This window comes from Mchenga conophoros, linkage group LG7 (genome assembly GCF_057382185.1).
Source record: "Mchenga conophoros isolate Kocher_MC1m ecotype Shallow Benthic linkage group LG7, M_conophoros_male_GT1.1, whole genome shotgun sequence".
Lineage (NCBI taxonomy): Eukaryota > Metazoa > Chordata > Actinopteri > Cichliformes > Cichlidae > Mchenga > Mchenga conophoros.
The window spans coordinates 10,823,227-10,841,338 of record NC_140532.1 but is presented as its reverse complement, the minus strand read 5'-3'; the positions used below and the strand labels follow the sequence as shown (position 1 = coordinate 10,841,338).

The 18,112-nt window shown below is 39.7% G+C and overlaps 1 protein-coding gene across 3 annotated transcripts; it reads right to left on the bottom strand.

Annotated features, from left to right (window-relative positions):
- Nucleotides 1-71: 71 nt before the first annotated feature.
- Nucleotides 72-17,483, bottom strand: ppp6r2b (protein phosphatase 6, regulatory subunit 2b). Of its 3 annotated transcripts, none has more exons than XM_085282049.1 (26): nt 17,152-17,483; nt 15,724-15,794; nt 15,463-15,618; nt 15,237-15,335; nt 14,704-14,890; nt 13,499-13,636; nt 13,327-13,392; nt 13,066-13,178; nt 12,865-12,978; nt 12,530-12,650; nt 11,940-12,101; nt 11,625-11,858; nt 11,443-11,507; nt 11,241-11,356; nt 11,034-11,119; nt 10,851-10,928; nt 10,655-10,752; nt 10,509-10,566; nt 10,240-10,361; nt 9,962-10,131; nt 9,683-9,839; nt 7,847-7,929; nt 6,099-6,309; nt 5,893-5,916; nt 5,073-5,198; nt 72-3,691 (listed from the first exon to the last, which is right to left on the bottom strand). In XM_085282049.1, exons 3-26 carry the CDS (start codon nt 15,588-15,590, stop codon nt 3,658-3,660), a joined length of 2,790 nt encoding a protein of 929 aa, XP_085138175.1. In that variant the 5' UTR covers nt 15,591-15,618; nt 15,724-15,794; nt 17,152-17,483; the 3' UTR covers nt 72-3,657. The 3 variants fall into 3 exon arrangements, with proteins under 3 accessions (XP_085138175.1, XP_085138176.1, XP_085138178.1); XM_085282050.1 differs by having other exon boundaries at nt 7,847-7,926; XM_085282052.1 differs by lacking the exon at nt 5,893-5,916.
- Nucleotides 17,484-18,112: the final 629 nt, after the last annotated feature.

Sequence of the window (18,112 nt, the reverse complement as noted above, 5' to 3'; positions counted from 1 at the left end):
ACTCTTTCTCTCTCTGTGTACTGTGTGGTGTGTGTGTGTTTTACAGTAAGCGTCACACAAACAGAGGCGTATTTATCTTTGACATATTTATTAGGTTCATATCTGAATGTACAAGCTAAATTGACAACAGGTAACAGACACATTACTCTAAATGAAAAAAAGAACCCAAAAACAAAGACACCAGCATCAGTCCGCTTTACAAAAAAAGGCATTTAACCACACGGCTGTTTTTCCCACCACTCCCCCACACATCTGCACACACATGCCCTAATATAATAATAAGCTATAATGTGAGAAAAAACTTTGAAATGGTCTCAGTGTAAATAATAAGTAATTGGTAAGTAACAACTTCACACCCATTGTTTCTCAATAAAGTTCGGGGCACACACTGTGCAATACAGCGAATGCCCAAAAAGAGGTGAACGAGGCTAATGTGCAAACTTAATGGCACTTAGAGATGAATGCAACGTACCATTATGCATAATGTGACAACATACCCGTAGCTAAAACACTCAAACTGAAGGGGGCACACAAACACGCATTAAATACACATACACACAAATGGTATAGGCCAGAAGCACTGCTTAGGCTTAGTGACGGGTGGGATGCCATATTCTGACCATGTGAACAACCCTGACAAACGCAGCCCTATTTTTCCTCTTTTAACCCTGACAACGAAGCGGTGCTAGCTCTGTGCAGTTTCACTTCAAACGGCTCAAAGCGGTGAACAGATGAAAGCAGAGGAGGAAGAAAGAGCTGTGATCTAAGACGAATCTTCAAAGTCTTTCTTTGACTTGTGGCATTCTCTTCTCCAGCTAATAACTCCATCACATGATTCACAAAGAAAAAAAAAAACATGAGCAATGGATCAAACAAAGGCTGCTTCAGATAAATCTACACCTCTAAGACCACTGCAAGAAAAGAGGCTACTTCACAGATATGAAACCCAGTTGTACACTGGTGGGAAGACACACTTTGGCAGAAAGCATTGAAGAAAAAACAACAACAAAAAGATATTCTAAAGTGTCTACGCGATTCACTCGTCAAGTCAAACATTCCCATCGCTCTGAGGGAGGGAATTACGTAGGGGCGCTTAGCGCCACCAAATTAAAAAACCAAAAACCAAAAAGTGCTTCTTGAAAAAGTGCTTTTAAAATAAATACAACAATCTCAGAGAATCGTTCCATAGGTAAATGCAATTTAATTCGACTCCTACCCTGAGAAAGAGAGAGACGAGGAGAAAGATGACGTAAAGGATGACTGTCTGGCACACACAGATTTTAAAGGATAATTCAGTACAACTTGGGTCACGTTTTCTTACGTATTGTGTTGTTTAATGTAATCTGATTATGACCAGACTGGATTAAACCGGTTAACTGTTTATAACAAGCATAGATTTGATGAAGCAGGAAAGATCAGACAGCTAACTTAATGGCGTGCCACCTCAGTGAGCACTGATGGTGTTGCTGCAACTAATGTTGACTTTCATTACCGACTCAAGTTCCCCCCCCCCCGGAATTCTCGGCCTCTAGCAGTTCTATCGCACCTTTTTCTGCGTCTTGCCATTGCTCCACTTGTGCAAGAATGTGAGTAATGTTACACATTCCTGCAAGTGGCTGCAGACACTACACTGATCGACAGGAAGAACAAGACTGCTACCAAGTAAGCAAGAACGTAAACAATGCTGGATTTGAAATATCTACCAATGAATTAGCATTGCAAAAGGAAATGCACTCCAGACGTTTCTTAGAGAACAATGGGTTTTGGTGAATGACACCTGAGGTCACAATATTTCCTTTGTAAGTAAACTCCACTGGGCACCTCTAATCTGCCAAGTAAATTTAAGTGTTTTGGTCTGACCAGTCTTTTGAAAATCCAAAATGAAGTTAAAGCAGGAAATGGAGCAGCTAAATTAGGCAACATTAATTTACCGATTATAAAAACCTGTGCCTAATGTGCTTCTGTTGATTTATTATTGCTCTAACAAACACATTTGTTCAGATCCAGTTTAAATTAATCACCGTTGTTACAGTGGAAACACATGCGTACACAAACGATATGATCAAAAAGCAGTACATGGACTATTTTATTGTTTATCATAATTTTCCCCCTGAATTTGACTATTTAAATTATGCAAAATGGGTTTAAAATTGATACAGGGTGGAAATAAAGAAAAAAAAAAAAGACCCAAGTTGTCATTAACAAGAATCATCCTCAAAATAAACAAAATGGAAGACGTACCGTAGACGACCAACTCGTATTCACAACACTCCTAAACTGCCATGTAGGAAGCATGTAGCAAAGAAACATCAACTGATGCTGGCCTATTAACCGAAACACAGACATCATTATTGCCTCATTTCGACAGTACGACACACATACGATACACACATCGCAACCTGCAAAACAACCGCCTTGCCGTACACTGGATTTATTCCAAAAATAGATATGATGTTTATATATATATACTGTTTACATTTATATTACGTTTACAGATTACCAAGAAGAGCCACAACCTAATACAGGTTCAAATTTCACAATATTACATTTAAACAGCTCTGAGGGTGGTATGAACTTATACGTGGGCTGCCATTTTTTTCCTTTTTTTTTTGCATCTAGATATGGTTGTGTACACTTGTGTGTGTATGGCACTGTGTGTCTGCGTGTGTGTTACACAGGTGTGCTTTCTTTCTATCTGCATACCTCTCCTTTGACCTGAGAAACGTACTCTGTACCTCAGACAGAGCTCAAACACACACGCCGGCACACACGTCTATACACATGGACACAACAGTACACACACGCGTGCACACACGTACCCCTAAACTACTTGAATCTTTCAGGAGGAGGAAGTGACACACGCGAGGCCCCCAAATCCAATGCTCCAAACTAACAAATAGAGAGCACTTGCGCGTCATGTGATCAAAGGAGATAAAAACTTACTTGACTGAGAAATGATCAGATAAGTCGCATATTTGCTATAATGACCTGTCTGCCCGGCACGAAGACTGAAATGTTGTACACAAAATGGCAGCTAGCTAGCGGTTTGCAAGCATCTTGGCGTCTGTAATCTTGGCTGATTATTTGAATGCTTTTTGTTACTAAAGTGTAAACAGTCAAATGCTCTCCTAGAAAACAGAAAAAAATCCACTGGACCATATTTATACCTGGAGAGCAGACAGACCCAAATAATCTGAAATCCCGGTGCTTAATTTAATAAAATGTCAAATTTCAGAATAGGGTGTTTTCTTAACATTAAAAGTGCAGCTGGCACATCAGTAGATCCCGACAGATAAAGGTGTTTACATTTCCAAGTTTAACGGGAAAGAAATTCATCTTGAAAAAGTTCGTATGTAACACAGTTTGCCTTTGGTGTGCCTGGCACAATGAAATGTTTTTCATAAAACACACAATTCTTTTTGAAGCGGTTCATTTATAATGATGTCATGAAGGCGCATTAGAGACATCACTAGTACCCATGTGTTGATTTCTGGTATCCATTATAAATACTGCTCGAGCTCTGCACTAAGGATCTTCCATTCACTTACACGTCTTTTAGACACAAACGAGGGTATTGATGGACTGCTAACAGGAAGCAAAGGTGGCGTGGCTGTGTGTTGAATGATCAGGTATGAAGTGTGTTCCTGCACCACTTCGTTAGGCCGGTCCATTAGCGGGGGACTGCATCTCTCTGTCAGTTAAAAAAAAGAAAGAAAAAAAAGAGAGAATTCAGACGAGTTGGTTTCCTTGTGGCTACTGTTGCTATGCATGTCAAACGACACTGGCCCATTCAAGTTTGGAAATCCAGCTTGTTATCATTACCTTAGCACAACACCAAGGCTTTAGATCCAAAACCAACAGGTAATATCATGATGGGTGTGTACATCTTTTATGTACAGTCTATTTGTTCACTAGCCCATATTTTCACCTAAAGGAAGGAGAGATGATCTAATAAAAAAATATTTTTTTAAAAACTGACAAGAGAGTAGGAAAATGGACTATAATATGCACTGTGGCTGCAAAGAAAATTCAATTGTAAAGCTGCAGAAAAATCTTAATCTTGTGAATTCATGACCATCACAAATGCACCATTCCTTGGACTCTACAATATGTGCTGCTGTTTGTTTCTAACATGGCAGCTGAACATTATAAACCTTTACAAATATAACCTTACAAACAGTTCTTACATTGTTCCACACATCCTCTTATGGCCTCCCTGTAGTTTTTTTGCGAGATCAAAGTGAAATAAATTTGATTTGTTGAATACGTATTCTTAACTAACCTGTATTCTATTAATTGATTTTCCAGCTGTGCAAAGGGGTCATTACAAAAGATTAGAACCAAGTATAATTTAACTTATGCTTATATATTTTACAAATCTTTAATTAAAAAATTTAAATTAATTTATATATTTTCTGCATCGCATGGTGAATACATGTAATAACTTTGCAACTGGGATTTATTCAGTGCTCAGCAGGTTGCATGTGTACAACATATTCCTTCAGCATGTAATCTATATTGCACTTGTGTCACATGTGACACGTGTCTCTAAAGAATAGATCTTTAAAAATAAAAATTTGTACCATTTACATACTTCATAAACTTTCATTTGTTCCAACTGTAATTTGGGGTTCAGTAACTTTTACTAAAGAAAGAAAAACTGCTCAACTACAGCAGAGTATCCATCTACAGCCTATGCAATGATGCTGTATGTTGTTGTATGACAGAAACTAAATTATTCAACAAAGAGGCCAAAAATCTCCCATTTCTGGAATTGTAAATCACCACAACAGTCCTGTAAGTGATGTAAAATTGTTTATTTTTGGCTGCCCTGGATGTAGATAAAACATTCATGATTTAATACTCCTTAAAGCTTCTAAGAAATGCAGCCAATTAGATATGACAGGTTACACCTCTGTTCTTGGGGTCAGAAATGTGCGTAGGTTGTGCGGTGACTCGTCAAAGAGCTCTCACATAAAGAGGTGCTTTGACAGGGATGAATCACTGATGCAATGTTTGGTGATCTCATCCCTCTATTCATCTCTATACAAAACACACAAATGCAAACTTACTGTGTAACAGCAGCTGCCTGGTTAGCCGAATCAGCAGTAACTGGGCTGGAACTGTTCTCATGTTGCTTTCCTTTTTCACCTTTGCCACTTTCTTTATCGTTAGCGAGCCCTTCCACTGGCACGTCGCTGAAAAAAACAAAACAAAACAAGAATTACAGCTTTAGCTACGAAAACAAGTGACAGCTGAACTGAGTACTGTAGATGCTCCTTTCTGCTGCTTGCTAAATTGTCTCCATCTGCTCTGATCTGTGGCCTCTGTCCCCGCTGTCCACTGAGTTCAGATTGGACTTTAACTCCAGCATGCTCGTTGGTGCATTGTTAGTAATTTGCTAATGTACTGGTTTGTTAGGATGTTGATAAATTGGATAGGTGGCAACCTTTATTCATAGCATGCTATCCAACAGACCGTTAGTGGTGAGGGTTCTCTGAATGAAAAATCATATCGAGCCCTAATGTTATGATTAAAAATAAAACCAAAATATCACATCATTACAATCAGCACTAATATGCTACTCTTCTCTCATCATTATACTGTATAAAACAAGTAAGGTAACAAATAGTCAACCATCTTTTCTTTCATAAATGCACAGTGAATTTCTGTTATATTTGAGAATCACAGAGAATACAGAGACTCTACAAGTCACCAGGTTGGAGTTAGTGGATTTTCTTTTTTATGAATTAGGCTTGGCCTGAATTATGCCATAAGGAATCATTACTCCTCATCCTGTTAAAGGCAACAAGCAAAACGCATCTTAAATCCTTAACACAACTCCAGGAAGCATTCCACACTTCAGAGCACAGGACCTCAAGCACAACATACCGTCTGACTGCAGGTCTGAATACTCTGGAGTCAAGGGGAGATGAGAAAGGAGGGAACAAACAGGGGGAGGAGGATAATCAGAAAAAAAGCAGAGAAGGGGAAGCAAAATTGTACAGGAGAGCAAAGGGAAAGGAGGGCTTTATCAAAGCCTGGCACACTGGACCAGACAGAACAGGAGCTCCCTATTTGTGTGAGAGAATGTGCACCTGCTGAAGACTGCCCTCTCATTTTTGGCGTCAACGGTGAGCCGGATGGTCTCCTTGCCAGCACCTGTGGTGATGGTCTCTGTGGTGACCGTCTCACTGGATGTGGATTCTGTCTTTCTTTCTTCCTCATCGCTGTCGGAGCTGCTGGAGGAGGAGCTGTCTGATGCCACTAGTGGTGCTTTCCTTGCCACGCAAACACTCCACACACACGCTGTTGAGATTAACAGGAAAGAAACAGTTTGTAAAATTGATGCATGGTTATCTGAAAAGCTTACCTGCCATTAGGGCTGCTCAATTAATCGAATTTTAATCACGATTACGATCTGGGCTTTCAACGATCATTAAAAATGACGGAGCCGATTATTAGCCCCTCCCTCATTTATCCGTGACACCTTAAAGGCCGGTCCGTGAAAATATTGTCAGGCATAAACCGGTCTGTGGCGCAAAAAAGGTTGGAGACCGCTGATTAAGAGGACCCGAGGGAAGCTCGGAAAGCTCGGAAAGCTAAGCAGAAGTTATTTGGAGAGGAGAGTGACTGCTGTTGGTTGAAAAGAGAGGTAAAAAAAAAAAACAAAAAAAAAACTTCAGTGGTGTTGCACACTATTTTATATTATTTTTTAAAGTCATTGTTAACCCTTTAAATCTGGTCAGAGCAGCACGCTCCGTTTTGTGTAACTATTTTTAAATCCCTGTAGAACCTGAACCACGTAAGCTAGCGCAATAATTTGTTTTGCATATGAAACCGGAGGAGTTTCCTTCCACATAAAGCTTTGCAATAATTGCATAAAAAGCGCTTGCAGGAACAAAAACATAATATTCCAGAAACACGCTTTGCCGATCCGATCAGCTGTTCGTAACACTTCCCACAGTGAAACAGACGTCAGCGCGAACTGTCGCATGTCCGCCATTTCCTGGCCGAAACCGGAAGTGACGTCATTTTCGCGGAAATGTAGTTTTTTACTTGTAGGCCTTAAAAACATCTACTAGTCATGTTTGACTTTTCTGAATAGTTTCTGGGATGCTTGCACTGCTGGAAATAGTTTATTTTGATGCACATGCTGTTTTCTTTGCAAATTTGCATCATAGGATTGTTTTTTTTGTTTTTCCTGCAGTATATAAAAATTGGTGTATCTCCAAAATAAAACTATGAAGACACTCAAAATTAATTTCCTGTTGTTGTAAACTATTTTTTGCAACTTTTTTGTATTTAAAGTTTTGAGGGATAAACCTCTTAAATTTCTCCAAGTAGAAATATATGTAAAAAAAACAAAAACGATTTTCAATTTTTTTGTAGTTTATTGCACTTTTTTGCAATTAATGTAGTTACTATGGACTTAATGCATACATATTATTAAAATATGGGCTATAACAGTTATTTAGCAACTTGAAATGCTCCCACAAATGGCACTACAACATGTAAAAAAATAATATAAGCTCTGGCGGACTTGGTTCTATGGTAGGTCTTAAAGGGTTAAATAAATATCGTCAAATAATCGCGATCTCAATTTCAGTGAAAATAATCGTGATTATCATTTTTGCCATAATCGAGCAGCCCTACCTGCCATAAAGTTAACCAACTGACTGATAGAGATGTTAGAGGCCTTGTCATTTAGATATCCTTCCTGTGGACCATGATATATGGAGTTGAATAGAAATACAGTGGAGACTTTTTACCATTTCTGTAGTTTTTTTATGTTTGAGTGAAGTGTTACAAAATATTCACAGTCAGTCATTCTGAGGCTACTTACGGTTTTGGTTTGGTTTGGGGATGTCTGATCCACTGAGCTCTGAGTCCACAGGTGAGCTGCATCTCGGGCCTGTTTCAGAGCTGCTGGACATAAGTCACACAAATAATAAAACAGAGAGAAAATGCACTGCATCTAATAAACTACACACACCCTTTGTATGTGGAGGTTGTATTTGTTTACCTGTGATACTTGTAAAATCAGATGCAAAATCAATGACTAGGAAAAGGCACTCAGTTTGTTCACAACAGCTAGCAAAGAACACAGTATGGCACTGCATGCGAATGTAGAGTAGAAGCCAAATCGCATAAACGATTTGTGTTCCCCACAACAGCTCAAGCTTTCAATGATTTAAACTAACACAAGTTAACATGTTAATTAGGGCTGTTCGATATAACGATATATATCGGATGACGATATAAAAACGTCTATCGTTTAATTTTACGCTATCATTTGTTTCGTGGTGTCGCAAAATAAACTGTTTAGGGCAATATTTTTTCATCGTTTTGATGGTCACTGTAGTGGCTATATTAATTTCTTAAAGTTCTCTCTTTCTCTTATATTTAATATAACCACACTACAGACAGACAAGCGCCTGTTTTTATGGGTTGTCCTTAGCAACAACGACGGTAATGCCATCGCATGTCCGCTTGTTTATTTTCCACATAAACCTTTCACAATAAAGCTCAAGATCCTGTTGAGAATTTTCAAAAGAAACTGAATCACATGAAAAAGTATGCAGAGTATTGACGGATGAGAAGCAAAAAAAAAAAAAAAAGGTGCTAAAAAATAAACCTTAGACTCAAATGTTAGAACAGGCTTTCCCTGCAGCACGCCGTGCAATAAATACTCACAAAGAAAACGGCGGCCGTTACAACTTATGTCTAAAAATGTATAGCTTCATGCATCGGTTAAAGCACTCGACTCCAGGTACACGACGCCCAGCTGGAGACACTTCACCTACACGAGATTCACAGAATTTACAGAAAATATTACATTTTTTGTGAGTTATATCATTATCGGGACAATAGATGTTTTATATTGGGATATGAGATTTTGGTCATATTGCACAGCCCTAATGTTAATCTAACAAAAGTTTTAATGTTATTAATCTGTACTGCCCCACTATGCTGTAAACAGTGACCCTGCCACTAATGACAGATGCATCAATGTTGAAAGGCTTATTAGCTATCACCTTTGATAATGAATACCTTGTCTACTTCACCTCTTAAAGAATCCACCAATCCAGATCAAAAATCCAGAGAAAAGTAATAAAGTCTCAAGAAGATATAACATCTGTAAAGCAAAGCTCTGCCTTGGACTTGCTGTTTATAGTGATTGGAATAGCCTACAACAGAATGTGCACTGTATGGAAAAAACCTTGATATGGAAAAGATATGGAGAAGTCCATATCTTTGTTTTTTTTTAAGAGCCGATCTAAATAGTTTCAAATAGAAAAATTATGCACAGTGTTCAGTGTTGGTGAACATATCCTAACAATACTGGTCATGTGACTAAAATGGTTTGTCGTTAGTTTTGAACACAAATGTTCTCCTTTGCACTACCACTTCAAAAAACGTGTCACTGGGCAGGGAGGAAATTTTGTAATGTTTTTAAAAAAGAAAAACTCATGGTTTTTAGACTTTTTTGCACCTTTTTTTTTAGTTTTACTTCGAGTTTCCTCTGAAAAGTACGTCTTTCTATCATAGAAAAAATTATGCCAAATGAGCATTTCCTTTAAATAAAATATTAATCATCACGAGATATATAGTCTTATAATTTTAATTAGATGCTTTTTAGACAATGAACTCTCCTTACATATAATGCACCCAAACTCACCAGCAAAAAGGCTGAAAGTCTGTGAACTTGGCCCATCCCTTCTCCTCGGCCTCTGTTGCAGCTGGCTGAGACACTGGAGCGTCCCAGGCTGAGAAGCCCGCTCCTGCTGCAGGAGCCTTTGAATTCACTTCTCCAAAGTCTGCTACCCATCCAGTGCCTGAAAAAACAAACAAACAAGAGCATACATACATGACATGTGACACTTAAAACCTGCTTTAGACCTAAAATACAACTACGGCAAAACAATTATACACGATTACACGATATATCATATCTCACTCGTTGTTGCCTCGGTCTGGTCCGGACTTGCAAAAGGGTCCAGATCATATTTAGGGTCTTCTCCCTCGTCAGAGTCTGAGTCTGCTGCTCTGCTGGAGCTCTCACAAGTTTCTGTCATGTCACAGGTCTTACTGGTTGCTTGGCTTTGGGAGGACTGTGACCCACCAAACCTTGAAACATATGAAATTTGCACGGAATACAAAACCATCATTTTGAAGCAAAAATAATGATAATAATAAAGATGTTGAGAGCATCTTTATTTAAAGCCATGTAGTTACCTGTTCCGGGACTTGGCTTGTGTTGCATAGTTAATCTCCTTCTCCTCCCAGATGTCCTCCTCCTCATCATCAAAGGGCTGAATCCTCTCTTTGGAACAAGCCTCAAATACAGCTGTGTTAGCCTGCACAAAAAACAAACAAAATAATTAGCTGTCAGGTTTGTTTTCTGAGCTTCAGTGCCTAAAAACAAAAAACAATGTATAGTTAAGAATGAACAAAAATATTTACAGCCTAAGGAAAGAAAGAAAACCCCTTTAAAATCAACTTACACTGTCATGGCCAGCATCAATATTGATATTAATCTCTGCAATCCGATCAAAAGTTGCCCTGCAAAAAGAACCAGGATTCACACCCTCCGCACACACGAGTGAAATAAGAATAAACCATCACTTGAGAAAAATGTCAGCTAATTTACCCAATGCTGTCATCATGATCAGTGAACTCCTCATCATTAAAGCCAAACTGATCCACAAAGTTAGCTGTCATCTGCTGGATCTGGTAGTCTGAAAAGGCCTAAAAACAGATCATAACAAATATAATTACAGCACAAAAGCCCATAAGAGAAGCAAGAAATATTTTAAATATGTGCTTATGTGTGTGTGTACGCATACCTGCTGTATTGTCAGTTCTTTGGGGAAGGGGCTCTCCATATCATCCTCTGAGGAAGGACGAGGGTTGCCAGTGCCAACCTTAACATGGAAAGATCAACACTTGTGCAGTGCTTAAAACTCTGAATGTGTGTGTAATGAAAAACAGGTTCTTAATTCTACAGATGTGCACGAATTAGGATTTACCAGGTCTATGGTGTTCTTTCTGTTGGTCTCAGACAGCGTTTGATCTACAAAGGTTTCCCAGCGCCCTCTGTAGTCCTCTGGCAGCTCTACATGCAAACACACAACAGCAGCATTATGAAAGCCATAAGCCAGTTTGGTGTGATTCGTGGTAGTTACTGCTTTCTTCCACACAGAAATGAGTCCATGTGTCCACAAACACATACACACCTGCAATGAGGCTACTGATCTGGGTGTGAACCGGGCCTTTCTCCAGATTGTGCACCACTGTGTTGGCGATCCTGGTCAGATGCCCCATGTAGCCTCGTCGCATACCACGATCTGACCTGAACAAATAGATATGACACTTGGAGAAACCCAGAGATTACCGCCAATTGCCACAAATTCATGTAAAGATCTCAAAGTTACTTACTGAATTTTATCATTTCCTTCCCAAGCCTCTAGAATCCTTTGGACGAGGTGGCAGTGCTGAAACAACTTGGGAAACAAAAACATTGAGTCAATCAGTTATTTATTTATTCCGAAAGAGATGCCACATTGCCCATTCTTGTAGATCAACCCTTCTACTTCACAAATACAAGCAGAGACACTCACATGAGTCACCATTAGGTTATGAGCAGAGTTTTCAGATCTGTCTGATAGTTCAGAAGTCGGGGTCTCGTTCAACTCCTGTTCTGGTGCTGCATCTGGATGAGGCTTGACTTTTTCCTGGGTAACCAAGCCAGGCTGAAGTCTCATTTCGTGGGCACAGGGCCGGACGATAGCAGCAACACAAAGCTCCACTTGGAGATGCAGAAAGTTGTTCCAGGTGTACTTGAAGAACAGGTCCTGTATTTTTCAAAGGGGTATTTAACACGTAATGTTTTCTCAACATAAATAAATTGTCAAAAGTGCAGCAGATTTTCTCACCAGAAGGAGGTTCAGTGTATTGAGTCTGCAGAGTTCCTGTGCTACGACTGCGTGGCTAGCAGAGCTGGTATAAAGCAGAGAAGCCACTAGTCTGGCTACGTGCAGACGCGTGTTCCCCAGCGGTTCCTCCAGCACACCCAAAGTCGTCAGCATAGGCTCTCGCTACATGGATAAAAGGCAGAGGAATTTGGGGAAACACGATCTAGAGGTTTTTGTTTTGTTATACAGGTCTGACTACTGTACAACAACGGCATGTAAACAGCAGAGACTCAAACATACCTGATAAAGAAAGAGGCTGGTGGAGCAAGCAAAAGAAAGCCTGCGTCATGCAGCATGACTTGAGCTAAAAGAGCTTGCACTTTTATACTGGGCAATTTCATCATTTTTGAAACTGAGCACTAACACCTTGATGAAATACACAGGGGATTCCTGATTTTCCATACAAAATGGAATGTATGTGGACAGACTGAATTTATTGATACCTGATTTCCTAAAAGCCCGTTCTCACCTAGGGAAACGCTCACACAACAATCTTAAATACCCTCAAGCGGCTACATTATCATTCATCATAGAAAGACTTGTTTATGTACCTTGGGTGGCTCCAGAAGTAGCTGGTGGAAGTGTATCAAGTGTGGCTGGATGGCCAACAAAATACTGCTGTTAACAGTGTAGCTTCTCTCAAATCCCTGAGCATCCATTACACCATCCACCCTGCCATAAAGACAGAGGAACAAAAACAGAAAACTCAAAATAGATGTTGGGAAGGCTTAATAAATAGGGATATAAAATAAACTTTAACAAATGTTTAAAAAGAGATTAAAATGCCCAAATTTTAAATGAGAAGGCTTGTCAGAGAGCTTTGTAAAGAGAAACTTAGCTGGAATAGCTTCACACTGTTAGAAATTGTTCGAGGTTTCTCACTTACACAGGCCTCCTGATCTCCAGTAAGGTCAGAAGAACCTGAATCCCGTTGACGATACAGCTCTCAGTTCTCTCTCCTGAGAACATATTCTGCAATAACTGCTCCACGCACTCCTGCCTGTATAAACAAAACGGAGTACGTTAGTATCGCTGCATCCTGTTTAGAGAGCATAAACCTGCGTGCATGTGAGTCTTTCCAACTTACGATTCAAGCACGGTCAGCAGTGGGTCAGGCTGTGAAATCTCTTGGAGCTGGCTGGCCTGGTCTCTGCTCAGACGAATGATATCACACAAAGTCTGCGATGCATTTGACTGCCTCTGTGTTGGGCAAAAATCAAACAAACAACAATCACATCTGGACACTCAGTCTTATGAATGGTTTCGTTGTGAATAAAAGCAATGGCACACTTTTAAAGACCAAAATAAAATATTTGTTAAATTTAAAAATTATGAAATTCTCCACTACCTCTTCATCCCTCTCAGGGTGAATGAGCTCTATGAGTCTCTGGGCCAGTTTTTGTTCATTCAGCCACTGTTGAGAAAAATATTGCTTTACAACTAGACAAAAATAATAATAATTAAAAAAAAAAAAATCAGATTTATGTGAAATTCTGAATGTGGGTCTATTTGTCTCGTACAGTAAGTGTCTCCAGTCGTAGAGGCGGTGGCTCCACACAGCTGATAAGGCGTAGGAGCACATCCATCATGGCTGACGTGTCAATATGCTTCAGGACCAAGGAAAGAAATCCATCCTTCTTCTGCAGGAAACTAATCACCTAAACAGTACAGAAAGCAGAGAAAATAATGATTATACAAAACAGGAAACTGAAGAATGGGATAAGGAGCTTGCTGTCAAACAAGTGGTATTATTTCTCAAGACTGACTCGCGCTGCATAAATGTGACACTATTTCCCAAACGATATACTGCTATTTGAGCAATACAACTTGAAATGCAATAAAATCTAACACTGTGGGTGACACCGTAGTACAAAGACAGATAAACCATTATACACACACACACACACACACACACACACACACACACACACACACACACACACACACACACACACACACACACACACACACATAACAAATGCTTCTATTACGCCATCTTCCCTGTGCAATATTTGTTTAACTTCGTTGGAGCAACTATAACCACATAATTTCAAGTATTCTGATTCAGATTCAGTTCAATTATGATTCAATTCATCATGAGCAACTGTTCGGGTTGTACTCTGTTTCACCCGGTGACAGCTGCCCCAGTGACTGTCCCTTATGGTCATGATATAGGTGAGATAGTTGCCTTACTTAAAGTCTTAAAAAGCTACTCTAAAAAATCTGAAACCCCACATCAGAATCAAATGAGCTTCTATTCACACACACAAATATATACAAAGTTCAGAGCAAATGAAATGTAGAGGTAATAAGCTTTCTTTATGTTTTAGTTGGCTTAATACAAGCAGGAATGTTAGCCTTAAATGGAAGACTATATAAGCTGCAGTCCAGCCATTCATTTTTGAGTTAAGTTGTTTTGGACAATAATGGTTCAGTAAAATAATTCCCTTCTGATACGGGACAGTTTTGATTATGTGTTGTTTCATAAACAAGCAATCTTACACTAAAATCATCAACTCGGACACTAAAAGGGTAAAATAAACCATGCATGTTGGCACCTCAAAAGAAACAGAATTTTAAAACAATTTTGGGTGAAAGTACATTTTTTGTGAGTATTTTCCATTAACTTGCCTCAGACTTATTAACTGAAAACAACATCACAAAAATGTAACCGTCATCTTTATTAAGCATGCCCTTTTGATGTAGCGGTGTACGTGTGTGTTACCTGCTCAGTCTTCCGTGTGATGAGGTTCCCAATAGTTTTGCTAAAGAAGGATGCCAGGAGGGGGTTAAGTGGGGATGGCTGCTCCAGGAAGGCATACAGGCTTTCCAGGAGTGGCTCCTCATTACCCAGCTTATCATTGATCACTCCCACATCACTTGTCAGCAGCTCACATGCTATATTTGGATACCTGTTGTAAATGGCATGGACATATATTGCAGTAAAATGATGGAGGAACAAAATTATTGCTATATTTTCCACTTCAAAGAAAAACAAAACAAGATAAAATTATCTGGACAGGACTTTCATTGGTTTGCTGGCAACCGGGCAATTAAATAGTTTTGCTAATTTAGGGGAATCATTTCTGTTCTTTTAGTCGGATTAAAAACATTGTTTAAGCAAATCTGAATCCTCTTAAAATCCAGGCTCATCTACAAAGTGGCTGGTAACAGATATAATGTAGTGCAGCACCAGGAATATATTTTTACCCTGAATATAATAAACTACATTAGAATATTCTACACAACAGCACCTACTTGAAGCGCTTTGTCTCCTCTACACCAGTAGGAGGCTCTGTAGTAATCAGTCGAACCAGCTCCTGCATGCTCTGGTCTTGGCACAAGAGCACAAGAAGCCTGCAAAACCACAACGGTGACATAAGATGCACAACTTATTAATTTAGTAAGCATTACAGCAAAGGTGATTGATTATGCGAAATGTGGTAATAATTTGCAGCTACACCAAAGTAGACATTAAACAGACCTCCTGTTTTGGGCCTTGCACTCCTGCAGCACATCCTCCTCATCCATGAGCTCAGCGAGAGTGACATCCTCCTTGTCCAGTAAAGCCTCCAGATGAGAAGATGTGTGTAAATCAAACTTCCAAAACATGACTGACGTCACCGTAGCATACACTCTGCTGTTGAGCAAAAGAGGATGTGGTGCGGAGATAAGCAACAGGATGGTGTAGAATGCACGCAAAAGTTAATTTTTGATTTAGTTTAATTTATTTATGAATGCTTACATTTGGACAAGGAGAAGTATACTCAGTTGGATCTTGCTAAAGAGCCATTTGCCTCACAGACACTGTGCAACCTGTACATCAGAGACAATATTCATTTGAGTATAGCGAAGGTGGAAACACACCCACTTTACTCATTCTAAACACCAGACACACCAACCCAGCAGAGTTGCCTTCAACCCAAAAAAGGGAAGCAGCAAAATGAACAACAAATGTTGGAGAATCATTTACAGTAATATTGCCTCTGCCTTCTTCAGAGCTAGATGAAGGGCTGAACTCAGGCTAAGAGGCTTGGACTCCTCTCTGGAAAGAACAGGAAGCAATGCATCTGTAATTGAGTTACTGCTGCTCATTCGTGTATTAACATTAACCACTTTGCTTAGGGAAGGGACTCACACATGCACTTGCATCAGCAAAGAATGACTGGAGATAAGAAAGATGCACACACTGACCCTTCGGTGACAGAAATGCCTGAGTATGGGAGGTTTCTGGGAGCTAGCAAACTTGAGTCTAGGTGTGGTGGTGATGACAGCTGAATATTGTAAGAGGCAGGAAATGTTGCTTGCTTTGTTAAGGCTTTAAATATTCACCTAAAGCCACCCCACCCCGCAAACTAAACCAAATCAGACCACACTTTGTACGAAGCATCCATCATGAGTCCATTATCTCTTAGATGCAAACACATGTTTACAAACAAACTCTCGTCAACGCGAGAAAACAAGAGGGTAGCGTATCGTTTTACAGCACAAAATATGGCTGGAAATAACTTACACATATCTAGAGACCATTAAAAGTAGTTGCATAACATTGAACGGTGTCGGAGTACGCCACCCTTGTGCACACATCCCTTGAACAAACACGCAGGGGATAAACAGGTGTCTCGGGAATCTGGGTTTACAGATTCGTCATTGCCATCTTTTTAAAATTTAATACAACAGCATAACCGTGACAGGCCTGCCAAGGCGTCCTAAAAGCAGCTGTAAACGGTTACTCTGAGCTGTTAGCGGATTTTAGTTATAACAGGGTAACAGTCAAGTCAGCGTGGAGCCGTGTTAGATAGCGAATCCGTGCATTTAACTCCACGTTAACTTATCTCCTTTATCACTGTCTCCCTTAACCACTTTCACTTACCGTACCTTGACTGCAGATCGTAAAGCAGCCCGCTAGCAAAGCAAGCAGTGTCACAGTCGAGTTGCTAACAACCCCCCCCCCAAAAAAAAAAAAAAAAATTATTATTATTTCTTACTGGAGACAAACCACATTCAGATTAAAGCTAATATAGGTCAGTATTTATCGCCGCTGGTGAGCTAGGTGGTCGGACGACGTGCTCCTGATTCAGACCTAGCTTGAAGTCACCGTCTTCTGATCGCTTGCACAGGCTTTACGTTGGGCTACACATGTTTACCTCCCAAAAAGACATACCACCGTTACCTTTGAGCCATTGTTTAATCTGTGGACATCTGGAAGCTGAACTGCAACTCGGCGACTTTGGTTGTCAGGTCACTCGGAGGCCCATCGCAGCCTATTCAGGGCTGCGCTGTTAGCTTAACGATACTACCCTTTCCACCGGCTGCAATGTCATTTACACAGCCGTGTTACTCAGCGGCTAGCTCTGCTGCTGCTGGGAGGGCTGTGTTGACACGGTGTAAATTATTATTCAGGAGTCCAAAGGACCAAATGGGGAAAAAAAATACATAAAAATAGTCAGGTTTGGAAATCAAAATGGCGACTACCTAAAACCTAAACGTAATCAAAAAGTTCGGCTGTCCATCAACTGTGTAAACATCCAGTAAGTCCATATTTATCTGCTGTCATCAAGCACTGCAGCAACATTTAACATTCACATCCATGCTCTCAAACATTTTTTTTTCTTTATGAAAATAAACACTTTAAGTTTAAAACTGGGGTGAAGAATGCAATAATGCATACATGAGCATTTATTTAATATTGCAGGAAAATTATTTAGTTGTGCACGTAAAGTAAGCGACAAGTGCAGGGACTGTCTTTTCCGGCTTGATTTTTTTACGAAAACTCACACCTGAACATGTCCCTGTTCTACCTGCACATGAATTCCCACTGTGTAGGGTTACGGGTCTGAATATTCATTAATTATATTTTGTCTTAAGCTGCACCGTGGAGCTGTATCACAGGGTGGAGTCACTTGTTTCAGTATGCTTGTTTCAGTTTAGGTTTTATTGCTGAAAAATGTTTAGTTTTGCTTTAGTTTATTATGAATGAACGAGTTACTCTCATACAAGCTTTCTTTATTCTGCTCTTAAGGCAATTTAAAAGCCACGGTTGAGGAAATATGCTGCACACCAATCTGTCTAGTAACTCAGTTTCTTTTATATTTATCATACCATTGCATGGACTGGTTTATGTGTGCATATAG

Coding starts and splice junctions, on each gene's coding strand:
- ppp6r2b (XM_085282049.1), bottom strand. CDS start 15,590: ATGTTTTGGAAGTTTGATTTACACACATCTTCTCATCTGGAGGCTTTA. Junction 7,930..9,682: donor GACTTTCAGCCTTTTTGCTG/GTGAGTTTGGGT, acceptor ACTTATGTCCAG/CAGCTCTGAAACAGGCCCGA. Junction 5,199..5,892: donor TTCAGACCTGCAGTCAGACG/GTATGTTGTGCT, acceptor TGTTTTTTTCAG/CGACGTGCCAGTGGAAGGGC.